Source organism: Haliotis asinina, chromosome 2, assembly GCF_037392515.1.
Source record: "Haliotis asinina isolate JCU_RB_2024 chromosome 2, JCU_Hal_asi_v2, whole genome shotgun sequence".
Taxonomy (NCBI): domain Eukaryota; kingdom Metazoa; phylum Mollusca; class Gastropoda; order Lepetellida; family Haliotidae; genus Haliotis; species Haliotis asinina.
In genome coordinates, this window is record NC_090281.1 from 80,695,868 (window position 1) to 80,722,230 (window position 26,363).

The 26,363-nt window shown below is 39.0% G+C and overlaps 1 protein-coding gene across 1 annotated transcript; it reads left to right on the forward strand.

The window, feature by feature from the left end:
* On the forward strand, positions 1-25,634 carry LOC137274418 (ATP-dependent DNA helicase Q5-like). The gene is made up of 12 exons (XM_067807590.1): positions 1-175; positions 3,095-3,753; positions 4,050-4,267; positions 4,731-4,893; positions 6,493-6,575; positions 7,139-7,360; positions 9,322-9,445; positions 13,687-13,791; positions 14,344-15,156; positions 16,569-16,802; positions 17,387-17,459; positions 22,427-25,634. The coding sequence occupies exons 1-12, from the start codon at positions 58-60 to the stop codon at positions 22,513-22,515; spliced, it is 2,901 nt and encodes a 966-aa protein (XP_067663691.1). The 5' UTR covers positions 1-57; the 3' UTR covers positions 22,516-25,634.
* Positions 25,635-26,363: the final 729 nt, after the last annotated feature.

Genomic DNA, 26,363 nt, shown 5'->3' on the forward strand with positions numbered 1-26,363 from the left:
AGGCGGAGAAACGCCACATGTCAGTGGATTGTTTTGGTCAATGTTTCCTTCGGTAAAATGTCATCTAACTCCAAACTTCTGGAGGACAGAGTCTACGCAACGTTGAAAACTGTCTTCGGGCATGGCGAATTCAAAAGTCAGCTACAAAAACAGGCTATCCTTGGCATCGTAGGAGGTTTGTTAGACATGCTATCGCTCCTATTCCGGACCAGAGGTCTCATTTTCAGAGCAAAAACAAATAGAGCTGACTTTGCAATGAACAGGATTTACAGTGTGTGCGTGTATTTTGCACATATGCTATTGATGATTTTGTTGTTGTTTTGTGGATTTTATGTGCAATGTCAACGACCACTTTTCTAGTTTGTGTGCGTGAATGGTCTTGCATAGACAGATGAGTTTTCCTTGCTGTAGGCCTTACCATTACACGGATGTGGTGATGTGTTATCGTGCCACATTGATTTCAGTTACTATAGACTTAAGATGACATTTTCTGATAATACGTACGGACTACGAGACAGACATTTTCCATCTATACTTGAGAAAGTGGAATATTCAGGCACAGATCCACGTTTAATACAATGGAACTAAACGCTGTTATATACAAATGCTCTTGTCTGCTTTTATCATGTTTGTGATCAGACATTTAGAAATTGATAGCATTAACACCAGACTGTATGTTTCAAACGTCATATTTTCGAAGGGTATTGCATGTTCTTGCTCTAAAGAAATGTATTTTCCAACACAGTCATTGTAAGTCACTGGTTTGTTTTCAAGATACAGTAGCATTCTAGAACATGTATCAGTATAGACATGAGATGTCTTACAGTTATTCCATTCTATCACCCAGATACATTATCTTTTGTAGATAAATATTATTTCTGCTATTAGATAGGATAGTCTTATTTACGGGACTAAATGCCAGTCTACAGTTGTCAGTCATGGGGCTTACTTGAGAGTGGGGCCAAACAAAAATATTAAATGAATTGAATATTTTGAATCTGAAAGAGTTCCTTTCATCATGATAATGTGGAATGGAAAGTGAATAAGAATTACATTTGGGGAAAAAGAAGAAATATGATAGTTGTCATAAGGAAATTCTTTTCATAGTTCACATGTGTTAGATTGTCAGCAACCTGTGCATGTGTGTAATTTTATATATCTTTGGGGAAGCTTGGTGACAAGGTTAACAGTGTAGGTACATTTGCTGGAGGTGTGAAATGTTGCTCATATAGTCAATTATTTCTTCATCTGACCCACACTTTATTATTATAACTATCTAGTAATACGCCTTAGTTGAATCATGGAGCACCTGGAATATTGTTGACTACACTAAACAGATCAAACTCCTTGCATCAGGCTAGCTATTCTCGAAATGTTCAAAGCGTAACTAGCATTACAAACTTCTTATGCCCATTCTTAACACATTGGCTACAATCAAAGTTAAGAATTCTTAGGGCTATGATCGCTTTGAGAATAAGGTCCCTGGACATTAACGTGGAGGCTTGATCCTTGCTTTCATATTTGGAATGACTACACTGAGGATGGTCAGTTTGTAATTTGTGATGCAGAACTGTAACAATCCATGACTTTTTTTTCTGTACATGATGATTCTTTTTATGACAGTATAAGCATACTGGTGTAAGGATATACTTCAATACATGTAGTTTAATTCTGTGGCAATTCAAAACCAGAGCCTGCTGGTGAGGAGCACTTGGTAAACCTGTTTAGAGAAGAGGAAATGCTTTCTAATATTTGATGGTAGCTTTATAATGAACATGCTTATAACAAACTACTTTGTTTTGTCCCAATTGCTCTATTTTTAATTTAAGATTGGTAGAATGAATTACAGATATAGAACACTAAAATGAGAAGTTCCTATGGGTTTGTTGTCATGGTTACAGCTGTTGTATACAGTACTTGGCATAAATATTAAAATTGTTCTCAATCAGATGTTGGATTTACTGGTTTCATTATCTATGTCTTTATACTGCTAAAGAGATAGTTATTACCCATTGTTTTCTAGGAACTGTGTTCAGGCAATACGTATTCAATAGGGGTTGCCATGGTTACAGTAATTCACTTGGCTTATTATTTACTGATGGCCATAATATTGCTGTGTCACACCATTGACTGAACCAGCCACATCCAATTAGTTGTTTATTGTCATGATAATGATCATCATCATGATCAGGATAATATCTAGTTTCTTTACTTCCCTTACTGTCTCTGTGGTGTTAGCCAGGTGCCCAGAAAATGGAAAGTTGCTTGTAACTCCTAGATGGTATTTATTGTTACTGTGCTTGGTGAACTGTTCAGCACATGGTCAATATGTGAACTGGTAGATCAGTCCACCAGTATGTCATGTCTTTGCATGCATCAGTATGATACAAAATTTACTTTTACCATGGGACTAGTTAAAGAACTTATTCCTTGTTTAAATTAATGACGTCCCTAACTTATACATTTTGATGGTCAGATAACTATAATTAGTTTTCAGAGTTTTCAGATTAAGAATAGCTGTTAGGAACAGTTGTCTACTGCTAGCTTCTTGCAGCCCTGAAATATTTATATGGAAAAAAGTTTCCAGTCATTTTGATGTGAATATGTGTATCATGACCTATGTATCATTATACGTAGCACGTGATGACCTAAATGTATCTTACATTATCCTTTGTTTGTGAATGGTATCAATGTTAAACTGCAAAGTGGTCTAGGACTAAAACCTTGCATTAGTCTGTACTAGTAAGAACAGCACTTAGGTGTGGAAGCTCTTCACAGTATGAACCTCAGAGAACAATTATTGAATGAAATGTTAGAACCTGTTTTACTTCTGACTGTTATCTTTTCAACTTAAATGTTGATTGTCATTTTAAATATTTTTTGTCATTTACCGTTTCACAAAGCTCTCATAAGCCTAAGATCATGTAACTTTTCTCATTGCATTCGTACCTCCTATACTGCTAAGATAGGAAGTACGAATGCTTCAAGAAAAGTTACGAGATCCTAGGTTTATGAGTGAGTGTTTTGTTAAATAAGGCCCTGCTTCACTTCAGCTGTTCATCTTTCCAAATTTAATGTTAACTGTTATTTCCAGGTCGCAGCGATGCCTTTGTCTCCATGCCAACAGGAGCTGGGAAATCCCTCTGTTACCAGCTTCCTGCAGTTATCGCGGATGGGGTGTCACTGATTGTCTCCCCTTTGATAGCTCTCATGCAGGATCAGCTTGACCATCTGCAGTCACTCAAAGTCATGGCCAACACGCTCAATTCCAAAATGACCACGAAAGAACGCACCAGAGTGCTAGCTGACCTGCACTCAACAAGGCCAAAGATAAAACTGCTCTACATTACACCCGAACAGGCTGCAACAGATCACTTTAAATCTCTGGTTGAATCTCTGGCCAACCGCAATCTCATTGGCTATTTTGTTGTTGATGAAGCTCACTGTGTCTCGCAGTGGGGTCATGACTTTCGTCCAGACTACCTGAAGCTTGGAACTCTTCGCTACAAGATGCCCTCTGTGCCTTGTATTGCATTGACTGCTACAGCTACAGGTCAAGTTGTGGAGGACATCATGAAACAGCTGAAGATGAAAAAGAATGTGCAGAAGTTTAAGTCATGTAGTTTTAGGGAGAACCTGTTTTATGAGATATGTTTGAAAGAGATTTTACCAGATGCTTATGAAGATCTTGCTGTTTTTGTGAGGAAACACCTGGGATATGATCCAGACACTGAAGAGACAGTAGAAGACTGGGTAGGTTGACAGTGAAGGAGTTGTGAGTCAGATGGGTTAAGTACTGATTTGAACGATTTGCAGATTGATGCTCATGTTGTTAGTCACTGGATTGTCTGGTCCAGATTCTATTATTTACAGACCGCCGCCATATAGCTGGAATATTGCTGAGTGCGGCGTAAAAATAAACTCAGTCTCTCACTCACTCAAAACTGGGTATTAGACATAATTAGTAATAAACTTCTGCCATTTAGGTGAAATATTGATGGGTGTGACATTAATGAACAAAGAAATAAAGTGTCAAACTTTTGTTCCAGACTGACTTTGGATGTGGGATCGTCTACAGTCGTACGAGGAATGGATGTGAAGAGATTGCCTATCAGTTGTCTCGTAAGGGTATTCCAACCAAGGCATACCATGCGGGTCTGAAGCAGTCTGAGAGAGAGGCGGTGCAGACTGACTGGATGGAGGGCAGGGTGCCTGTTATTGTCGCCACCATCAGCTTCGGGATGGGTGTTGATAAGAGAAATGTCAGGTCGGTCTTAGGGACAGAGGGCAGTGGGGTAACCTAGTGGTTAGAAGGTGCTCCTTGGAAGAGGGTATTCCTGAGGTTGATAACTTGTGCCCAGTTCATTTATATTTTGAATAAAGTGAGTTTAAAGTTTAAAAGCATGGTTAAAGTGTTTTGCTTGTCCTGATTCTGATTGTTCATGGGTACAATTTGTAAAGACTGTTTTCTTATGTCCCCTGCTGTGATATTGCTGGAATACTGTAGCATAAAAGCACCATAGAACCTCACTCACTCTAGTTCACTGAATTGGGGATGAAGTCAGACTGGCATCCCATCAACATGCATTTAATCTGATGACAATGGGTGCACTAAAACTGTCATGATTCTTTGCAAGTATCATTGAATATGACCACAGTTTGAACTCTAGTACTTCTTATCAATTCTAAATGTTTCCTCAGTTATGTGTGAATGTGGTGTGTGAATTCAGGTTCGTTGCTCACTGGACGTTGCCCACCTCCATGGCTGGATACTACCAGGAATCTGGCCGTGCAGGCAGAGACGGCAAGCCGTCTGTGTGTCGACTGTATTACTCACGAGAAGAGAGGGATAGAGTAGCCTTCCTTATCAAGACAGATACTAACAGACCATCTGTAAGTTTGGGTTGGAATTAAAATTCATGATTCTGTTAGGTCCCAAGAACCTGTAAGAGGGGCAGCGAAAGATCAATGTTAGAATTGATCCTCAGTAACCCATGCTGGCAACTAACGCGATGGGCTGTTCAGGCTCGCTGACTTGGTTGTCACATGTCATGATATCCCAGTTGCATACATTGATGTTCATGTTGTTGATCACCGGTGTGTCATGTCCAGACTTGATATTTTCACATACCGCTGCCATATAGCTGGAATATCGCTGAGTGTGATATTAATCAACAGATAAACAACCCAAACAGTCATGTTGTTGATCACCGGTGTGTCATGTCCAGACTTGATATTTTCACATACCGCTGCCATATAGCTGGAATATCGCTGAGTGTGATATTAATCAACAGATAAACAACCCAAACAGTCATGTTGTTGATCACCGGTGTGTCATGTCCAGACTTGATATTTTCACATACCGCTGCCATATAGCTGGAATATCGCTGAGTGTGATATTAATCAACAGATAAACAACCCAAACAGTCATGTTGTTGATCACCGGTGTGTCATGTCCAGACTTGATTTTTTCACATACCGCTGCCATATAGCTGGAATATCGCTGAGTGTGATATTAATCAACAGATAAACAACCCAAACAGTCATGTTGTTGATCACCGGTGTGTCATGTCCAGACTTGATATTTTCACATACCGCTGCCATATAGCTGGAATATCGCTGAGTGTGATATTAATCAACAGATAAACAACCCAAACAGTCATGTTGTTGATCACCGGTGTGTCATGTCCAGACTTGATATTTTCACATACCGCTGCCATATAGCTGGAATATCGCTGAGTGTGATATTAATCAACAGATAAACAACCCAAACAGTCATGTTGTTGATCACCGGTGTGTCATGTCCAGACTTGATATTTTCACATACCGCTGCCATATAGCTGGAATATCGCTGAGTGTGATATTAATCAACAGATAAACAACCCAAACAGTCATGTTGTTGATCACCGGTGTGTCATGTCCAGACTTGATTTTTTCACATACCGCTGCCATATAGCTGGAATATCGCTGAGTGTGATATTAATCAACAGATAAACAACCCAAACAGTCATGTTGTTGATCACCGGTGTGTCATGTCCAGACTTGATATTTTCACATACCGCTGCCATATAGCTGGAATATCGCTGAGTGTGATATTAATCAACAGATAAACAACCCAAACAGTCATGTTGTTGATCACCGGTGTGTCATGTCCAGACTTGATTTTTTCACATACCGCTGCCATATAGCTGGAATATCGCTGAGTGTGATATTAATCAACAGATAAACAACCCAAACAGTCATGTTGTTGATCACCGGTGTGTCATGTCCAGACTTGATATTTTCACATACCGCTGCCATATAGCTGGAATATCGCTGAGTGTGATATTAATCAACAGATAAACAACCCAAACAGTCATGTTGACTCTTTGACTTTCATGTTGAGATGAGAACAGTGTTTAACATATGTTCCATGTTTTGTTGTATGTAATTAAAACCATGCATTGTTTAATTGAATTTCTAGTGTATCCTGAAACACTTTATTCACTTCAGAAAAAGAAAGACACAGCTATACTCCGAGCCAAGTCTGCCAATGCTGGGTTTGATGCACTTGTCAGGTTTGCTGAGGAACTGAAGTAAGTTATGGCTGTAATAAAGTTTATTAATGTACTATATATGTAATATATTTGTGTGCAAGTTTATTTGTTTGTCTATATTGATGTCTGCATTTCGGATATCTTTTTGATGACATTGACTCGTGTTGACATAGTCCAGTGGCTAAAGAGTTTGCTTGCCACACCAAAGGTCTGGGTTCTGTTGGCCGCATGGCTACTGCGTGTAGGGCCCTGCTATTGCTTCCCTCACATCAATGTTTTGAAATATATGCAGCATAAAAACGTATTCATTTTCTCACTTTCCGTGAATAATTGTCAGCATAATTTGTTGGAGAATAGAAATGATTATTGTAAATTGTGTCTGTAATAAGGTGTTGGTTTATTTGTCACAATTTGTATGTTCAGTGATTTTTTTTTATACATGTAAAATTAAATGTTTGCCTTCTTTGTAACAAATCTCAGATTAACTCTAATCCTATTTTACCCTGTAAATATTTGGATATTGCTAAGGAGATCCTGAAAAACATGAGTTGACCTTGTGTTCTTTTTCAAAACTTACTCTTCAACCTCCTTGACTGTTCCAGATGTAGACATGCAAGTATTGCAGCATACTTTGAAGATGAGAAACCCAAGTGTAATGGGTGCTGTGATGTGTGCAGTGACCCGAAGTTGGTAGAACTGACCATGCTCAATCTGCAGCGAGGGACTTACGCCAGTGTCAACAAGGTTGTGGGGAAAGGTGGCATCTACTTCATGGATGAAGACAACACTGATTTGTATGGAGGAGGCAGAAGAGGAGCCAAGAAGTAAGTTCATGGAAATGTGAAAATGACTCTCTGGAATCTGGGTGAATCAGATTTCTTGCAGCTTCTGATAACTGAGTTTGAATCCTTGTTCCCTATTGATATAACAAATACGGGCAGCAAAGTCTTGATTCATGCAATTTCCAAGTCTCATGCTGGGATTCAAACCATAGACCTTTTGATCTGCCTTGTCCGCATGACCAAAGAGGTTAATCCCATCAGAAAGCTGACAAGGAAAGGATGCCATATGTGGGATGACTCCACATTGTTTCCAAATACTTGAAGTCAAAGTAATCTTGTTGGAAGATATGTGAGAATGTGCTGGTAAATATACACTGGATAATCAAAAGAGTTACCTCCCTCTCCTAACAAAACACTCCAAAATGGATGTGGTGGTAATCGTATGATCAGGAGTATAATAATGTAAGTCACTGGAATGTTGAAGGTGAAACTCATTATCATCATCAGTATATGTAACATTCAATAATACATGTAACTCATTAACTCTCAAACACAATTCTTAAGTCACTGATACTTCCAAAACTCAACCACCTGTTCTCTTCACTCCCAAATCCACCTGACAGTGTTATTGACAAATTTAAAAAAAAATGTTTTAATTTTATTTGGGGTAATAAACCTGATAAGATAAAACGATCTCAAATCATTTGTGATAAAGCCGATGGGGGAATAAAATGCCCTAATATAAGAGAGACTATATACTCTCAGAAGCTAGGTATGTTACGACGAGCCTTTAGTACTAACGCTAAATGGACTCGCATGTTTTTCCTAAATACTCCCGGCGTCAAAAATAATAGTATATATGATATCTTGAGTAAACAACAATATGTACGCCTCGTTTCCAACATAAATAATCCGTTTTACAAAGATTTAATACAAGGATGGTGGTTGTTCATAGAGGGCCTGAACAAAACTACTTTAACTAATACTGACATTATGTCTGAACCTGTCTGGTTTAACGATATCATACATGTAGGAAATAACGCGATCTTTATAGAAAAATTGTACAAAGTAGGTGTAAAATATATAAACGATTTTATCGATGAAAAGGGACAATTTTACTCTTATGGAGACTTTTGTAAGCTAAACTCCATCTCCATAAACTACTTAGATTATATGGGCATTATACAATCTATTAAACAATACTGTAGGAAACAAAATATTACAAAAATACACAAAATTGCATATCCTTTACTACCATTTCATATTGCTCATTTATTAAAAACCCAGAAAGGCTCACAATACTTCTACAAAATTCTGATAAAAAAGTATCAATGCAAAAACCAAAATTTTGCCAAATGGGAACATATATTATCCCATAATATCAATGACAGAGAGCGCACAAGCTATAACTTGTTAGTTTTTCAATGCACTGATTCTACTAAGTTCCAATGGTTTCAGTATCAGATTTTACACAATATTCTACCTACAAATTCTCGCCTCTATAAAATGGGATACGTTGAAAGTGATTTATGCAGCTATTGTTCATCAGAAAAGGAATCTATAGTCCATTTGTTTTGGGAATGCCAATACATACATTCCCTTTGGAATGATTTGAAAAGGTGGCTGCTAACAGAAGCTCAGATAAATATAAATATATCAAAAGAAATGGTTTTCCTTGGCTATACCGAAAGAAATAATAACCCACTTAACATTATCACACTAATAACTAAGCACTGCATATTCACCAGGAGATTACAAAAGAAAGCGCCAAAATTCAAAGAAATCCAAAGGGAGCCAATAGATTATTATAGACTAACTAAATATGCAGCCTCCATAAATTCAAACATCGACAGATTTTATAAATATTGGTCGAGTTGTCATTTGCTTTTTAGTTAGTTCTCATGAATTGTAAATGAGTATGCGTGACTGTAAAAATGCAACAAAAATAAAGAAATTATAAAAAAAAATTAACTTTCTATGTTTCTTATGGTTTGTGTATTCAGAGAGTCGGATGATTATGCCCGTGGCTTCAGTGATGACGAAGGTCCTGATACAGAGGCACAGGAACTGAAAGAGAAGCAGCAGCGGACACGAATGATCATGAAGGAGTTTAAGAAGCGACGAGGGGTGAGAGGAAATCAGCGTGAATGAGAGTCTATTGTTGATCAAAATATAGACCCATGTTGCTGAGTATGACATGGTTGCCACTATAAATAACATAGTTAAAAACTGGTAAAACCATTGTTTCTTGGTTTATAGTTTATGTTTCTGCATGAATGGTGTTTTGTTTAAAGACACTGTATCACATGACACTTCCCTAAAAATGAAAGTATTTCTCATAATAATACTAACTTTCAGCATGCATTGATGCTCTGGTATAAATTGTTACAGACCACAAATGTTTGCTATTTCTTAGCTTAAATAACATTGTTTTAGAATATGAGTACCACTATTGCTCAGTTTAACAACATTCTAAATTGTCTAAATATCATTGACTAGTACGCGATCTCGCTAGTTACCATACAGTGGCATGTTATCGACTGTAGACCTTGCACAATAAACGTTATGACAACGTCTGCCGAGTTGTCTGGTATGTGACATGGTGTCAGAAGTCGGCAATTATAACTTTCATACTAACAGTTTGAAGTTTGACGACCCAGAAAAAGGAGTCAAAACGGCAAGTTTTTATGAACTGTTATGCTCATAATTCAGACTGGCACAGGGGCAGATAAATCACTTTTGCCATGTCAAACTGATGTTGAAATGGGCCTAAAATTTCCACTAGTGAAGACTGACAAATGCTTCAAAAGTTACACACTGCATTCACTTGAAGTTGAAGGTAAGGTTACCTTGCCTGTTGTGTACAAGGACAAACTGTGAATGTTCCATTTTATGTCATTCACCTGGATCAGAAACCACTATTGTCAGATGTCTGTGAAGAGCTAGGTTTGATTCAGAGAACCTATGTTGTCACTCAAGAGATTGACAAGTATCCCGAGTTGAAGTCTACCACAGGTACTCTTCCAGGAACCTATCACCTGAAGATTGGTCCTACTGTACCCCGTGTAGTACATGGACAGAGACAGTAACCAAAGGCCTTAGTGGAGAAAATCACGTCCAAGTTACATGAAATGGAAGCGAATGGACAAATAGCCAGAGTAACAGAGCCAACTGATTGGGTCAGCTCTATGGTCACAGTGGTCAAGGGTGACAAAGTGAGGATATGCCTTGACCCTAAGGACTTCAATGTGGCAATACGCAGAGAACACTATCCAATACCCACAGTAGAGGAAGTAGTGTCATCTTTTCCTGAAGCCAGGATGTTCTCTGTTCTTGATGCAAAGTCAGGATTTCTCCAGATTTGTCTTGACTATGAGTCCAGTCTCATAACCACATTCAACAGCCCTATCGGATGATTTAGATAGCTCAGATTGCCATTCGGAATCAAATCAGCACCTGAAATATTTCTGCATATTATGGATACTATGCTGGACGGAATTGCAGGCGCAAGGGCTATCATGGATGACATTTTGATTGGTGGAAAGACTGAGTCAGATCATGATTGGATCATGAAAGAAGTCGCCAATTGTGCAGCTGGCTTCAATCTGAAGATGAACTTTGAAAAGTGCCAAGCAAAACAGACCAGAGTGAAATATGCTGGTCATATTGCTATGCAAGATGGCTTGGAGCCTGATCCAAGTAAAGTGAGGGCTCTAAAAGAGATGTCTGTTCCAGAGTCAAAAGGTGACATGAGACGTTTCCTTGGAATGACTCAGTACCTGGGAAAGTTCCTGCCTAGTCTCAGCGATGAAGATGCACCGCTATGTGAGGTCATCAAGAATGAAGTTGACTTCTTTTGGTTGGTTTGGGAAAAGTCACAACAGAAATCCTTTGAAAAACTCAAAGAACAGTGTAGTTCAGCTCCAGTGTTAGCTAGATTTGACCACAAGAAACCAGTTGTGATCCAGTGTGATGCCAGTAGCTATGCGGTGGGAACAGTACTCCTGCAAGATGGGCATCCAGTAGCTTTCTCCTCAAGGGCACTCACCGACACAGAAAAACGCTATGCCCAAATTGAAAAGGAGATGCTTGCAATCGTTCACAGCTGCAGAAAATTCCATTACTACATCTTTGGCCGCCCAGTATCTGTAGAGACTGATCACAAGCCGCTACAGGCGATTTTCAGTAAGCCACTACTTGCTGCGCCAATGAGACTACAGTCCATGTTGCTGAAGCTGCAGTCTTATGATCTGAATGTAATCTATAGACCTGGAAACGAAATTCCTGTTGGTGACGCTTTGAGCCGCGCAAACCTACCAGACCAGGAAGTTGACATTCAGCCAATATTAGTCAATATGGTTGACTGCATTGCAGTTGCGCCGACAAGGTATCAACAGTTTCAGAAGTGTACAGCTGATGAGTCAAACGAACTTCACTCAATCATTCAGAAAGGTTGGCCAGACACTAGGTATGAAGTACCTCATTGCCTAAGAGAGTACAGGAACCAGAGAGATGAACTCTCCATATCGGACGGAATTGTATACAAAGGTATGCGCATTATTGTTCCTCCCAGCATGAGAGCTGATATGATGAAGCAAATCCATGTTTCCCACCTTGGCATCAACAAGTGCAAACAACGAGCTCGAGAAGCTTTGTTTTGGCCTGGAATGACTGCCCAAATAGAGAGTCTAGTCAAAGACTGTGTGAAGTGTAATGAGTTCCAGAACAAACAGAAGTCAGAGACATTGATGCCAAGTAAAACCCCGCCTATCCATGGTGTGAAATCGCAAGTGACATCTTTGACTTTGAAGGCAACCATACCTTCTTACAGTGGATTACTTCTCACGATTCATTGAAGTTGACAGACTTGCAGATATGAGCTGCAGAACTGCCACAGAAACTCTCAAAAGTCAGATCTGCAGACATGGAATTCCTGAGAAGTTGAGGTGTGATAATGGTCCTCAATTCTCCTCCAGAGAATTTGCTCAGTTTAGTGAAGACTATAATATTCAACACGTGACGTCTTCACCCAACTACCCCCAGTCAAATGGTGAAGATGAACGAGCGATCCAGACAGTGAAGAGACTTTGGAAGAAATCAAGTGATAAGCAACTTGTTCTCCTAGACTATCGCTTGACACCACTGGAGTCATGTGGACTCTCACCTGCTCAACTGTCTATGGGAAGACGACCCAGGAACAAGATACCTGTGTCCAGAGAACTACTGCTACCAAAAGCCTGTGACAGGGAGGATGTCACTCTTTGTCTGAACGGGGAGAAGGAGAGACAAAAGTGGTATCACAATCAGAAGGCAAGTTTTGATCTCAAAGCTCTCTCTCCATTGATACCGTTAGAATGGCTCCTCTACCAGGTACCAACAAGTGGCTTCCAGCTAAAGTTGTTGCTCATCATGCCTCTCCACGATCGTAGAGCACAACAACCGGAAGTACAGAAGAAACAGGAGTCATCTGAGACCCTCAACTGAGACAGCTCATACACAGGGCACCAAGATCTGTAGACCCCCTCACTCAAGAGCTCCTACCTCCACCCAGTGCTCGGAGAGACTTTAATGTACATGTGTCTCCTGCAAAGAATCCTGTGACAACACAGACATGTCGGACTGATGTGTCAGATCAGACATATATTAAAACCCCACTCAAGTCCCCAGAGACTGTGCCAGTAGTAGTCACTAGGAGTGGTAGAGTCAGCAAACCGCCAAATTGTTTGGTCTTGTGAATTCTTTGATTGACTGACTCATTGTTGTAACTTCTTGTTAAAGTAACATTTACAGTTGAGAAACTGATTTTTTAATTTGTGTATGCCATAGGTGTCAAAGGAAAGTGACTCTTATATAGCATCTCAGGAAAGACTCTAAATGCCTAAGTTTATTTTGAGTATTCCAGTCAGAGTTTAATGATGTTTTAGACATTTGCATGCAAGTTATGCTCTTAAGTTATGATGTCTATACGCTTTATCAGCTCCAAAGATGTAATGTATGTTATTGACTAGTACGCGATCTCACCAGTTACCTTACAGTGCCATGTTATCAACTGTAGACCTTGCACAATAAACGTAATGACAACATCTGCCGAGTTGTCTGGTATGTGACAGAGTGTAAATAACATTGTTGCAGAGTGTAAATAATATTGTTGCAAAGTATAATTAATATTGTTGCACAGTATAAATAATATTTCTGCACAGTATGGTAATGTTGTGGCTGAATTTGAATACTGTTGTTAAGCATTAATACTATTACAACATATGATGAATGTTGTTGATGCTAAATTTGCATACTCTTTGTTCACATCATGAGCTTCATTGATGTGACTGATGGCAAGAATGCATAAAATATTGCTTTTCTTAAAACAGGATGGTGAGCCAAGCAATCGTCCAGAGAATGATTTCATAGCCCCAACACTTGACTGTCCGCTCAGAGATGCATCAAGTCAAAAGATTCCTAAACTCACAGTGAAGGTTGGTTCAACTCAGCACCAAACATTAGTCAAAACGAAAGACTTGGTTTGTAAAGTATTCCCTGTTTATGGTAGATGTTTTGTAATAGTATTTGAATCTTGGAACAACCTTCTTAGTGTATTATGTTGAACTTTGTGATAAGGACAAAGATCATTGACTTTCCATACTGTTCATTTCAAGTAATAGTTAATTGATTTACATAAAACGTCTAATACTTTCTGTTGAGAATTAAGTGTTACCATATTAATATTTCACTTGTCAGAGGGGTACTTAGGGGTACATAAGTTATGACAAGGGGATGATGAAGATTTTAAGGAGGGGTCACCCATTTGTTCTGGGGAGGTAGAGGTGTCATCAGTTTTGTGCATATATACTGGGAGGTGTACTGAGAGGGAGTGTCAGCAATTTATATTGTTAATGTTAAAAAATATTGAAAATTATGCTTGAAAAATATGACAAGTACCAGAATCTTTTCTTTACTGAGAAAGTGTAATCCTTAAGGTAACAAATGTTACTTTGTTTATTTTATTTTTAATTTCAATATTCTTTCAGATTCGAGAACACTGCTTCCAGATGTTGGAAAGTGCTTTGTATGAAAACTATATTAATTATTATGAAAATGATGATGATCAGATCAGTGCAAGGGACTATGTGCCACGTTGTTGTGCCCTTGACCTCGAATTCCAAACATTCCAATCCAATAAAATAGCAAATGTGTACAAGGCAGGGGTTATGAGAGTGGTGTCTGAAATTAAGAAATGTACAAAAGACAAGAAAATCCACTTTTCTCTGGAATCTAATTCTAAGTCAAGTACAAGTGGCAAGCCTGGATCTCCAGCCAGTAGTCCAGGTGCTGACACAACAAACCCATCTCTCCCCTCAGGAACAAAGGTGCATAAAAACATTGACACTGGAGCTTCACGTCTTAGTGCTTCATCTGCATTTGTAACTGCATCCTCGTTACTTGCATCACGTGAACGCAATTCCGATTCTGTGCCTTCGTCAACATGTAGCCTTCCATCGGAGCATCTCATCGGAGAAAATGTAGTAGACAGTACACAGGATCCTGAGCTTCAGAAGAACATTCGAAAAAATTTGACTTACAAGAAACTATTTTCGAATCAGGAAAGTTGTTCGTCAGGTTCTGATGAAAGTGAAGCAAAATTTGACATTGTTTGTTCCACAACTGCCATGAGGGACAAAGTGGTGCCTAAAATTACATACTTTTTTGAAAGTCAATCATTTAAGAGTAAACAGGATGAAAGTGTCAGCAGTCTTAGTGACAGTTGGACAGTGTCAAGTGTCCTGGACACTGTGGGAGGTGTGAAAAAGTCTGAAATTAGCAACAAGAAGCGACATAAAGAGGTATGTTGTCAGGGTTACAGTTTGTATTATATAGCTACTGTTTCAGTGATGAATTTGGCACAGGTTTTACAGTATGTCCTATTTACTGAGATGATGATAAGGTATATGAAACTGTTCAGGAATAGAAATTACATGGAAATTTGATCTTACATCCTCACTTCAGAGTGACCTTGCTATGGTAATATTTTAACACGAACGTATGGGTGAGAATTGGTCTTCTGGAAACTGTTGGAAAAGATGACGAGCAGGATCGGATGGTCATACTCATTGCCTTTTTAGATGGACGTCATCATAACCCATGATGCTCAAACAACAAACAATAAGACCTACAGACCCATGCCAACTATTTTTGGACACTTGATGTAATTCTTATAGATGTAAATGTGACTTAGTTTAGCATAAATACATTTCATTGATTTAATTTACATAAGGTCAGAGTCGAATTTTGTACATTTGTGAGGATCATCTTACCTACGATCATATAATTTCTGTTTAATTTTCCGTCACTTATCTATTGAATGGCAATAAGTTAATCAACATATGTACAGTGCCATGAACTTTAACATAGTGACCTCTGGAACTGAGCATTGTGGAAACATACGTAAGTTGGTAAAGGTGTTGTCATTAGTTAAATATTGGTCGGAAAATTGATCTGAAATTATGTGCACAGAGCAGAGATGATTTCACACTGGCCTGTCAAATTGTACAAAGATCCATCTTGAACTCACTTCATGAAAATTATTTATGCTACTCTGAAATAACGTGCAAGTCTAAGGAAATTACATCAAGTGTCCAAGTATAACTGTCATGAGTCTGTCTATCATGAAAACCCCTTTAAGGGGTTTGATGGATAGTTTCGGAAGTGATAAACTCCTTATAAACTTAATAATGCAGCAGTGAACATCCATATTTCATTCTTTAACGTTAAGATAATTGATACAGTAGTAAGGTCCATGCATTTCCTGTTTTATGGGTAATGGAAATAGAGATTACTGCATGATCACAACATCATAGAACCAGAGACCATGTAATAGACTATTGTCTAATGTATATGATGCTTGTTCCTGTGTCTCCTGTTGTACATTGCCATGATTTATGCATAGTGTAATAGTAATGAGAGACTTTCTCTGACTTCATGTCACTTCCTCTGATGTAGTAGAGATGGTGGGTTAGCTTAGTGGCTAAGTGTTTGCTCGTCATGGCAAAAACACCTGGGTTCAATTCCCCATATTGGTACGACGTGTTAAGCCCATTTCTGGTGTCCCCTGCCATGATATTGCTGGAATATTGCCAGAAACAGCATAAAACCATACTCACTCACTCACTCACTCACTCACTTTCAGGATTATCCGTAAAACAACATTGACTCCATTTTGTCTCTCTTAGAACATGACTGATTTCTTCTTTCTAAGGAGAAGCCTGACAAGACTGAGAAATACAGCCCGCCAGCAAAGAAAGTGAAACCCAGCCATGAAGTAGCTAGTCCCAACTCCCCAACAGAGATGAAGTCGTACCCGATGAAGGATGGAGATCAGACAAACCAGCCTTTACGTATACAGAAGAGTTCCACTGAGTTGAAGGGGGTAGCAGACCTTGTTGTCAAGTACCTCACTCCTCATTACAAGGATGGAAGGTTCGCCACGAAGGTCAGTGCTAACTGTGTCCATTTGGGCTGCATGAATTTCTGCTAGGGGTGAATAGGATACAAATGATGAGTAGGATAGTGAATATGAATATTTATAGGGCATGCAATAACAAGCCAGCAGTTGACATATTATTCATCATGTTCAGTGAAGTAAAAAATTATATTTTTTGACATGTTTTGTCCACGTTGTGCATGTTAATTTGTCATGAAAATAAACAGTGATGACAACATTACTGTCAGATTAGACAATGAGATTGTTGACTATTATCCTGTCTAGAAGATCAGGTCTGTTGTTTCTCCAGACATGTGCTAGTTTAGGACAATAGAAATGTTACCTTAGACAAATTCCCATCAAGACTGTTTATTGTATTTCGGCAGAACACACTAAATGCAAACACGTCCCATTCCAAAGGGAGATTACTCTTCCAACACTAACATTTGGTCATATCAAAAACTGCATCATTCTAAGGAAGGATACACATGGATGAACAACTTCTTCATTATTCTTTATTAATGTTGGAGCAACTCTTTAGTGTAGGTTCTAACACTGATATCAAGCATTCACACTTAATGTTTGTATTTCAGGAGTTGTTCAAGACAGTGGCCAGGTGTATCTCTCATAAAGTAGTAGAAACAACAAAGGGACTTCCTACTACTGGTGAGATACTAAATGTGTGCTGTTGTGGATCATTTAGATCTACCGTGTCCGTTTAGAGAGAGAAGTACTCACTATCCATTGCTTAGAGGTTAGATCATGCTTAGTACGAGCTGACTACAACTGACATGGTTGCCAAATATAATGAGTGAACACTTTAACCACTAGGCCTCTGCAAACTTAGTTTCGTATGAGTGTAGGATCCAGGTGTTGCTTGCTTGTCAATTACAGTAGGTATTGGCCTTCTAATGATCAGTTTCATAGTGTTGCTGTGAAACCTAACCATGTTGTTGTTCAATGAGCCTCATATAGGAGTTAGACCCGTGAAGGTCAAGGGTAGAATAGACCTTCAGTAACCCATGCTTACTATAAAGGGTGACAATGCTTGTCGAAAGAGGCAACCATCGGGATCGGGTGGTCAGGCTCGCTGACTCAATTGACACATGTCATCTCTTCCCAGTTGCACAGATTGATGCTCATGTTGTTGATCACTGGACTGTCTGGTCCAGAATGGATTATTTACAGACCGCCGCCATAAAGCTGGAATATTGCTGAGTGCGGCTTAAGACTCAACTCACTCATGTAGGAGTTACTCTAATGCTTTAAGTAACTTACATGGATAATTTTAATGATGACCAGACCATTTGCTTTCTGTAGTGGGTCATAAATTATGTCAGCCAACATCAAGGATCCATTCTACTATTCTAGAATAATGTATTGAAAGGAACAGCTGAAACTTCATCTGTTGATAGTGCTTGACAGGTGACTTCTTTGAAGGAGCACCTTATGCTGATACAATATGTCAGCGTAGTCTAGTACCTTCATTGTAGTGCATTGTTTTTTCAACAGTGATTATTGAAAAGAATTACTGAATCAAAACAGGGTTTTTTTTGTCTTGTGTATTTTAACACTCACCCTCTAAAGGCAGTGGGTACTGGCATGGTCATGGGGAGTGTAGGTCTTGTCATGGGAGAACATTGGTTCCCTGAGCATCGAGGGGTAAAGGTGTCCTGTGTCACAGGGATTGAGTGTGAGAGGGAGGAATGGTGTTGTGTGTCACAGGGTTTGATACATTCCCAAAGTGCTGGAGGAATAGGTGCCTTGTGTCACAGGGTTTGATACATTCCCAGAGTGTCAGAGAGGAATAGGTGCCCTGTGTCACAGGGTTTGACACTTTCCCAGAGTGTCAGAGAGGAATAGGTGCCCTGTGTCACAGGGTTTGGTACATTCCCAGAGTGTCAGAGAGTAATAGGTGCCCTGTGTCACAGGGTTTGACACGTTCCCAGAGTGTCAGAGAGTAATAGTTGCCCTGTGTCACAGGGTTTGATACGTTCCCAGAGGACCAGAGAGGAATAGGTGCCCTGTGTCACAGGGATTGATATGTTCCCAGAGGGCCAGAGAGGAATGTGTTCCCACAGAGCCAGGGAATGGAACTTTTGCTTATGCATTGAAGGTGTGGATTGATTCTTATGCCCTGATGGTGTGGATTGATGCTTATGCCGTGATGGTGTGGATTGATTCTTATGCCCTGATGGTGTGGATTGATGCTTATGCCTTGATGGTGTGGACTGATGCTTATGCCCTGATGGTGTGGATTGATGCTTATGCCCTGATGGTGTGGATTGATGCTTATGCCTTGATGGTGTGGACTGATGCTTATGCCCTGATGGTGTGGACTGATGCTTATGCCGTGATGGTGTGGATTGATTCTTATGCCCTGATGGTGTGGATTGATGCTTATGCCTTGATGGTGTGGACTGATGCTTATGCCCAGATGGTGTGGATTGATGCTTATAGTATTCCCGGAAATTATTGAGAATCATGTTGCGTCATGTAACTCATCACGTTTATTAACTTCTGGCGTTTTACTTACATAAACATGTTAAAACATCATCCTTTTACAGTCTCAGTCTTGTTTTAGTACTTTGTTAGACCTCCTCGCTCAGCAATGCATGCCTGAATACGCCTAGGCACACTACCCATCAAAGTTTGTAGGTAATCGTGTGACAGGGTATCCCAATATTGGACCACCTCGGCCTTCATATCTTCAATATTTCTCAGTCCCTTTTGGTTTATTCTGTCCTTCATGACTCCCCACACATTCTCAATTGGGTTTAGGTCTGGGCTGTAACTGGGCCAGTCTAAAACTTGAACATTTTCGCCCGACAACCACTGTTTTGTGTAGCGCGCAATGTGTTTTGGGTCATTATTATGCTGGAAAATCCAATCATCTTCATACAATGTTTGTGCTGTCGGAAGAAGGTGACCATTTAGAATGTCAACGTATCTTTCTTTTGTCAAGTTTCCCGTGAAAACACACAATGGCGTCACTCCGCGAGCCGATATGCCACCCCACATGTGAAACTTCGGGCTATGTTTTGGTCGCTGGTAGATAGGTTTGATAGTATCTTTGGTCCAAATTTTCTCACAATTAGGGAAAAGCCAAACAGAACTTTCATCCGAAAAGAAAACATTATCCCAATCTTGATTTTCAAGAGCCCGACACCAGTTTAAACGTTTTTCCTTTTGTGCATCTTTCATCAACGGCGAGGGAATTCCACGTTTTTTCACCCAATTAAGTCTCCGTAATTCCTGCCTAACTGTTTCATTGCATACCTGAGGACTTCCTCTGCTAATCATTTCATTTCTGATGTTCTCAACACTTTTCAATTTGCCCCTACTCACAATCTGCCCTAGTCTTCGGCGATCCACAACACTGAATTTCCTAGGTCGACCTCCCCCTGCTTTGTGCTCTATCCCGGTTCCTGTTTGAATATTCTTCAAAGTTCTGTATACTGTAGACAGAGGAATACCATGTCTACAAGCTAACACTTAGCATCAGCCTCACCCCTTTCAAAATCATCTAGAATGAGCTTTCTTTTCTCTCTTGCTGTAAATTCTGCCATGTCAACACAGGAAGTGGTCTGCTCAGACAAGGGAGATAACTCTTGACGTAATGAGCTGCCTTCTAAGCCTTCAAGAGTTATCTCCCTTATTTAGTATGCTTAGTGCATAGTGAAAGCCCTTTTTCCAATCTTAGCATCATTAGGAAAAAAACAAAGATTTTCTCAATAATTTCTGGGAACACTGTATGCCCTGATGGTGTGGATTGATGCTTATGCCCTGATGGTGTGGATTGATGCTTATGCCCTGATGGTGTGGATTGATGCTTATGCCCTGATGGTGTGGACTGATGCTTATGCCCTGATGGTGTGGACTGATGCTTATGCCCTGATGGTGTGGATTGATTCTTATGCCCTGATGGTGTGGACTGATGCTTATGCCCTGATGGTGTGGACTGATGCTTATGCCCTGATGGATCATATTTTCCTGTGACCGACAAACACTGAAAAGTGTACCTCCCACTAATTGGGCACCAGTTCCATCTCTGGAAGAATGACGTTCCAACTCTGCAACATGCATTACACAAGTGTGTTTTCATCAGCTTGAGTCTCTGTCAGAACACTTCCCCCATTTCCTTGAGCTTCCAGAATCTCCAATGTCATGATGACCACACCTATAAGCATGTCCTATGAAGCAAACAATTCCTCGTTTTGAAATACTTCATAAACCCACTAGACCATCTGTTTATGATCTAAATTTTCCAAATGTTCGTGTTTATCCATGAGTGTTGGCTTAATCACTATTTCCCTTCAAAGTTTGTGTTTCCTGGTTTGGAAGCCTTTTATCCCTTTGTGATTAAGAGGATCATTATTTAATTATGATGAAGTGTTGAGGTGTGTGTGATCTCTCCACTTACACCTACACAAATGCACTGTTTACACTCTCTCAACCTTAGAAATAAGGCCATTGTGGTGCCTCCAAGTTATGTATGTTGCCTCAAAAATACACTTTGTATTGCTTTGTTCAGAATCATAAAGCATGATTAACATCAATTATGGATAGTCCATTAATTGGAAATATATTTTCATTTTAATTTTAGAATTTAAAGTAATTAATCTAATCTGTGTAAGATCAAAAAGTTAAATCAGTAATAATAAATATGCATTTCCTTCCTATTAATTTAATTAAGAAGATTTAACTTTTATTTAACTTATGTTTCTGTAGTTTGCTTAAGGCTTAAATGATCAGAAAACTTGTTGGAGAAAGCAGTGTTAGATTGTTTTAGCACACCTGAGCATCTGTTGTGTTGTGTTATCTGGTATTCCTTTTTTTTTCGCTCAGTATATTATGACAGCCTTACGTGTTATGATTGTTGTAAGAAATTAATATTAACAGAGACTACTAAAGACACATATTCTTCAGTATTTCCCTGTTGGTTTAAGCAGTATAATATTTGCAGTATTTTCTAGCTTTTTTCTGCAATGTAGATGAGTGGGGTGAGGATAGTGTCCAATAAGATACAGCCATACTGAAGTTGTGTCACAATGCAGACCACTGTGATGCCATCTCCTACCATTATGTCACAATCAAATGACACCACTAATTTCTCTGCCATCTAAGCTGTATGTACGCTCTATACACTCAACCTGCAGTACACTCTTCATGCTTGTCATTGTCTTTGACAAACTGAAAATTTGGATACAAATGTAGTCTCCAGTTTGTTTGTTAATCTTTTAACTTAGTTAATGAAATGTAAAAACTCCTGGCCTAGTATAAGAGTTTTTGACTTTGATGGTGATATATTTTGTAAAATGTTATAGGCGGTTGTGCAGCTTAGATGTTAGGGCATTCTTTCAGTTCACCTCAATATGGGCACAATGTGTTACACCCATCTCTAGTGTACCCCAACATGATATTGCTAGCCAAGATAGCGAGTGGTTATAGTATTTGATTGTCACAATGAAGGTTCAGGTTCGATTCCCCACATGGGTACAATGTTTGAAGCCCATTTCTACTGTCCCTGCCTTGATGTTGCAATATTGTTAAAAACAGCATAATCCATTTTCAGACAATCAGTCAAGACGGTCAGTCAGTTTGTTCGTTTATTGTTGTTTTCTTATGTGCAGGTAAAGAAGAAACAAAGCGTCTCGTCCGAGAGTTTATGGAAGAACATCGGAAGGTGACGTCCATGAAGGACCTGACTGGATGGCTGTGACCGGAGGCCTCCTTTGTCAGCTTCTACTTTATGCACATTGTTAATAGCATTTCAGTAATTGCATTTACAGTCATATAACGACCATCGCATGCTTTGTTATCTTGGTGTTGTCAGTTTGTGATGTACAGCAGACTGTTATCTGTAGACATGAGGTCTTTGTGTCACCTTTGATATGTCCTCTGTGCTTGTGTCACAATATGTTCACATTGACTTTGCTTTCATAATAATTGGGGTAACTGTGTGAGGCTTTACAAGCATGTTTTCTAAACCTTTTTTGTTTACTGAATATTAGGGCCTGTTCTTGTGTTCTTGCCATGATATTGCTGGAATATTGCTCACAGTGGCATTAAGTCATGCTCTCTCAATTATGCACAGTAGAATTGCACACCTCCAGAACAGCCTTCTGGTTAACAGCATATTGTGTTCATTGTTTAGTTTTCAGTCAGGGAATAGAAAAAAACAAAATATTGATGGATTTGTTTCAAGGCATTACAATGGACTTGAGTTACCTGACAATGCTGTCATCATCTTATGTACACATGTGGATTATGGGTGCGCTGCAAGCCATTGATTGCTAAGAATAAACAAAGTACTGCTTGACAAGTATTAGATGAGCCAGTGCAGTGAATGCATTTGTGACAAACAGGCGGGGCAAGTAATCTAGGGGCGAATACACTTGGTTGCTATAGGTATATTGGCAATTGAGCATGTGCAATGTATACTGACTGTGGCATGAAATCAATACTGCTACTGTTTAACACATGTCTCGTAGAGCGATTCATTTCAGCAAAACACCATCATGACACGATTCGCACAAGGAAATTGAACTTTTCAAGATTTAGACAACAACCTGTTTCCCTTTTGTTTCAAATGGAATGTTCTGGAGGACATTATTTTGGAGAATGTAACAAGAGGTTTGATGACAAAGATGATTGGTGTGAAGATCAGCGTCTGAAAATTTACACTCTTTAAGGTAAATCGGTCTAAATTGGTTTCAGCAATTGGCTGTTTGCAATGCATCCTAAATCTACACAATTCTTAAGCAATAAATATATAGGTAAACTTCTACTTGAAAATCAGGTCACTTCTTTATGAAGTGAAGGAATTCTTTGAAGGAATGGCCTTAAATTGGTTCTTGTGTATTATCAAAGGCCCTCAACTGGATGCTTGGTTAGGTGTTGTCTTCAGCAGCCAGTGCTGGTTGTAACTGGAAATGTTTGGGTGGTTTGGCTTGCTGACTTGTTGAATTGTTTGTTGAACTGTTGCTCACAATATCAATCACTTGATTATTGGGTCTGTACTTTACAGTCAGCCATCGTCAGTGTATGAAACAAGGCTGAGAGACAGGCAAGATTTCAGGTCTAGATTTACAGCCATCCAGCCTGATTATCTGATACGTTTTTATACATCTGAGAAAATTCACCATGTCTTGGTGTCTGTTCTGGTTAACACTATTTTGGTCTGGTAACATATTGAAGTTACCAACCTCTATGTCTGGCTTGGTGTTTGGCTTATTTCAACCATCATGCCTCTGTTAAGAGTGACAACATGGGTAGTGAGACATAATCACTTGGCTAATGTTGTGTCATTTCAATCCAGTAAAGTGTGCTCATGATGTCAGTCGCAGGTTTATCTGATAGCTACAAATATTGGCATTTTGTAAACAAATTCAACTATGAAGAATTCGGATTTATTAATCCAAATTATGCTTTGTACGTGGTATAATAGAACAAGGTAAAGACCCCAGTTTCTTAATGATAGATCTATGTTCTGTCAGTTCAAGTGCACTAAGTATACTATCTTAATAAAGCAGTAAATCTGTATATATATATTATCAATTGTTATTGATGTACACAGTACAAATAATTTTGAGTAGGTCATGTGTGTGTGTATTTTTATTACTGCTGTATTGTATGCTTACCACATTAACACATGGAACGGAGCATTGTAAGAGTTTCAATTATGCAGTTTGTTATGATGTTTAACATTTACTGTTGATGAAGAAATACTCAGCATGTATTCAATGGTGGAAATGCAACTAGCTGTGCTGGAGGATGTCACTGATGTGCTGGCAATAGCACATTCATCATACTGATGTTCACTGGTATCCACAGCCATGTGTGACCCTGTTGGGCGGAGTTGCCTCCCTTTTTGCCTGCCAGGAACCTATGAGCATGGGTTCCAGTCCGAGCTGGCTCAGATTACGTTTCTGAGTTTTTCAGCTTCTGGGTTTTACAAAAGAGATAGAGTCTGAGACCTGTATCACTTTGATCTTTCCACCATGTTGTGATATGACTGGAACACATTTCAGAACAGCATTAATGCCCAGCTCACTCACATGTTATCTTATACAGTGGGGTAGACTAGTAGTTCAGTTCCCCATGAGTTTCCTTTCTTGATAAATTCTGAAATTGACTGCGCTATTGATTATGAAACAAATGCAAAAGATGATGGATTGATATGTGTTGTGTGACCCTGAAATGCGCTCACAACATAAATACATATTGTAATCCTCCAGTATGTTACATCTGTGATTGTTCTTAGTTTTCATATGGTACCAATATTCATTTAAATATGGCAAGGAATGTGTACCAGCTGCATTTGAGAAGGCTGAAATATTATATTTGTTTGTTTATGACTAGCTGGCAGAAAATGTCTTGAATGGTGTACATATTTAATCAGTTCTTTTTAATATTGACTGCTTATGAGATATCTTTGTAAAATCTCTTACCTTTCATTTCTGGTGACAAACGATCGCAGATTTGACTCTTTAATGTAGACATATGCACAATAGTCTAGGATGTTAAGAATCAGATATTTATTACCTCAACTGACCAGACCTCCAGTGAGCGAGCTTATGTCATAGCCTATTGGTCTGTTTACTGTCATAGCAGCCATGTTTGAATGGCTATGGCCACTCTGCTTGCCATTTTTCTGTAAAATCCAATGAATTTTGGCTCTTGTTTGTTTAGGGGTTCATCGTAGTTGTTCTGTATTTTTCATGTTGACTTCATTTGAACTATTGTATATTGACAACTGCACTTTAACTCCAAAAATTGTCTGAAAATGCATTTCTTCTAAAAGTGCTTGCCAAATAAATCTGAAACATTTTACCCCCATTTTCTAATCTGGTTTTTATTATGGCTACCAGGGACGTATTGTCAGTACTCTGTCACCTTGGTTCAGAATGAAACTAAATTTATGATTAGTTAAGTGTATATTGACATCTAACTCTTGTGTTCTACTACTTGCAATATGTATGGTTATACGTTTGATCATGCCCATTAAATCTCCCAAGATGCACATTTAACTTTGCCAGTTTCTCTAAAATTGCTCAGCTTTTGGATCTGTACATTTTTAACTGTTGACTTCATATCCAGTGAGCTACAGTACCTTTTCACTGTTTATTATGATTTACTGGAAGCAGTGGGTGTTCTTGTAGTATTTAAACCGTTTCCTGCTATGGTGAACATCTCCGAATCTTCAGTTCAGTCAGTGTTAGCTGTTTTAGTTTGATTTTTAAGGAAGTAGTTTATGCATTTTCAGTGATTTGGGGTCAGTAGTTTAAGAGTTTGCTGGAATGTTGCTGAGTTGGCATAAAGCTAAACTTACTCCATCACTAGTACAGACGAAATATCTCGATAAGCAGTGGAGAAAAAGTGCTCACTTATTTCCATAAGTTCAAAGAACACCTGTCAGCTGGAATGTGTGTCATTTGAGGTGGCAGTAGGTAAGTCTCATATGGTTACAATCAGAGTGGATTAAAACAATATGAAGATGAATGTTTTGATATAGAGAATACAAATGTGAAGTAGTGGCTGAGTATATACCTGTAGTTCCACATTTGT

Bases quoted from the DNA above. Each gene is read 5' to 3' on its own strand.
- LOC137274418 (XM_067807590.1), top strand. From the start codon at position 58: ATGTCATCTAACTCCAAACTTCTGGAGGACAGAGTCTACGCAACGTTG. The intron at 7,361-9,321 runs GTAAGTTCATGG...TTGTGTATTCAG, and splicing joins GGCAGAAGAGGAGCCAAGAA to AGAGTCGGATGATTATGCCC. The intron at 9,446-13,686 runs GTGAGAGGAAAT...TTCTTAAAACAG, and splicing joins AGTTTAAGAAGCGACGAGGG to GATGGTGAGCCAAGCAATCG.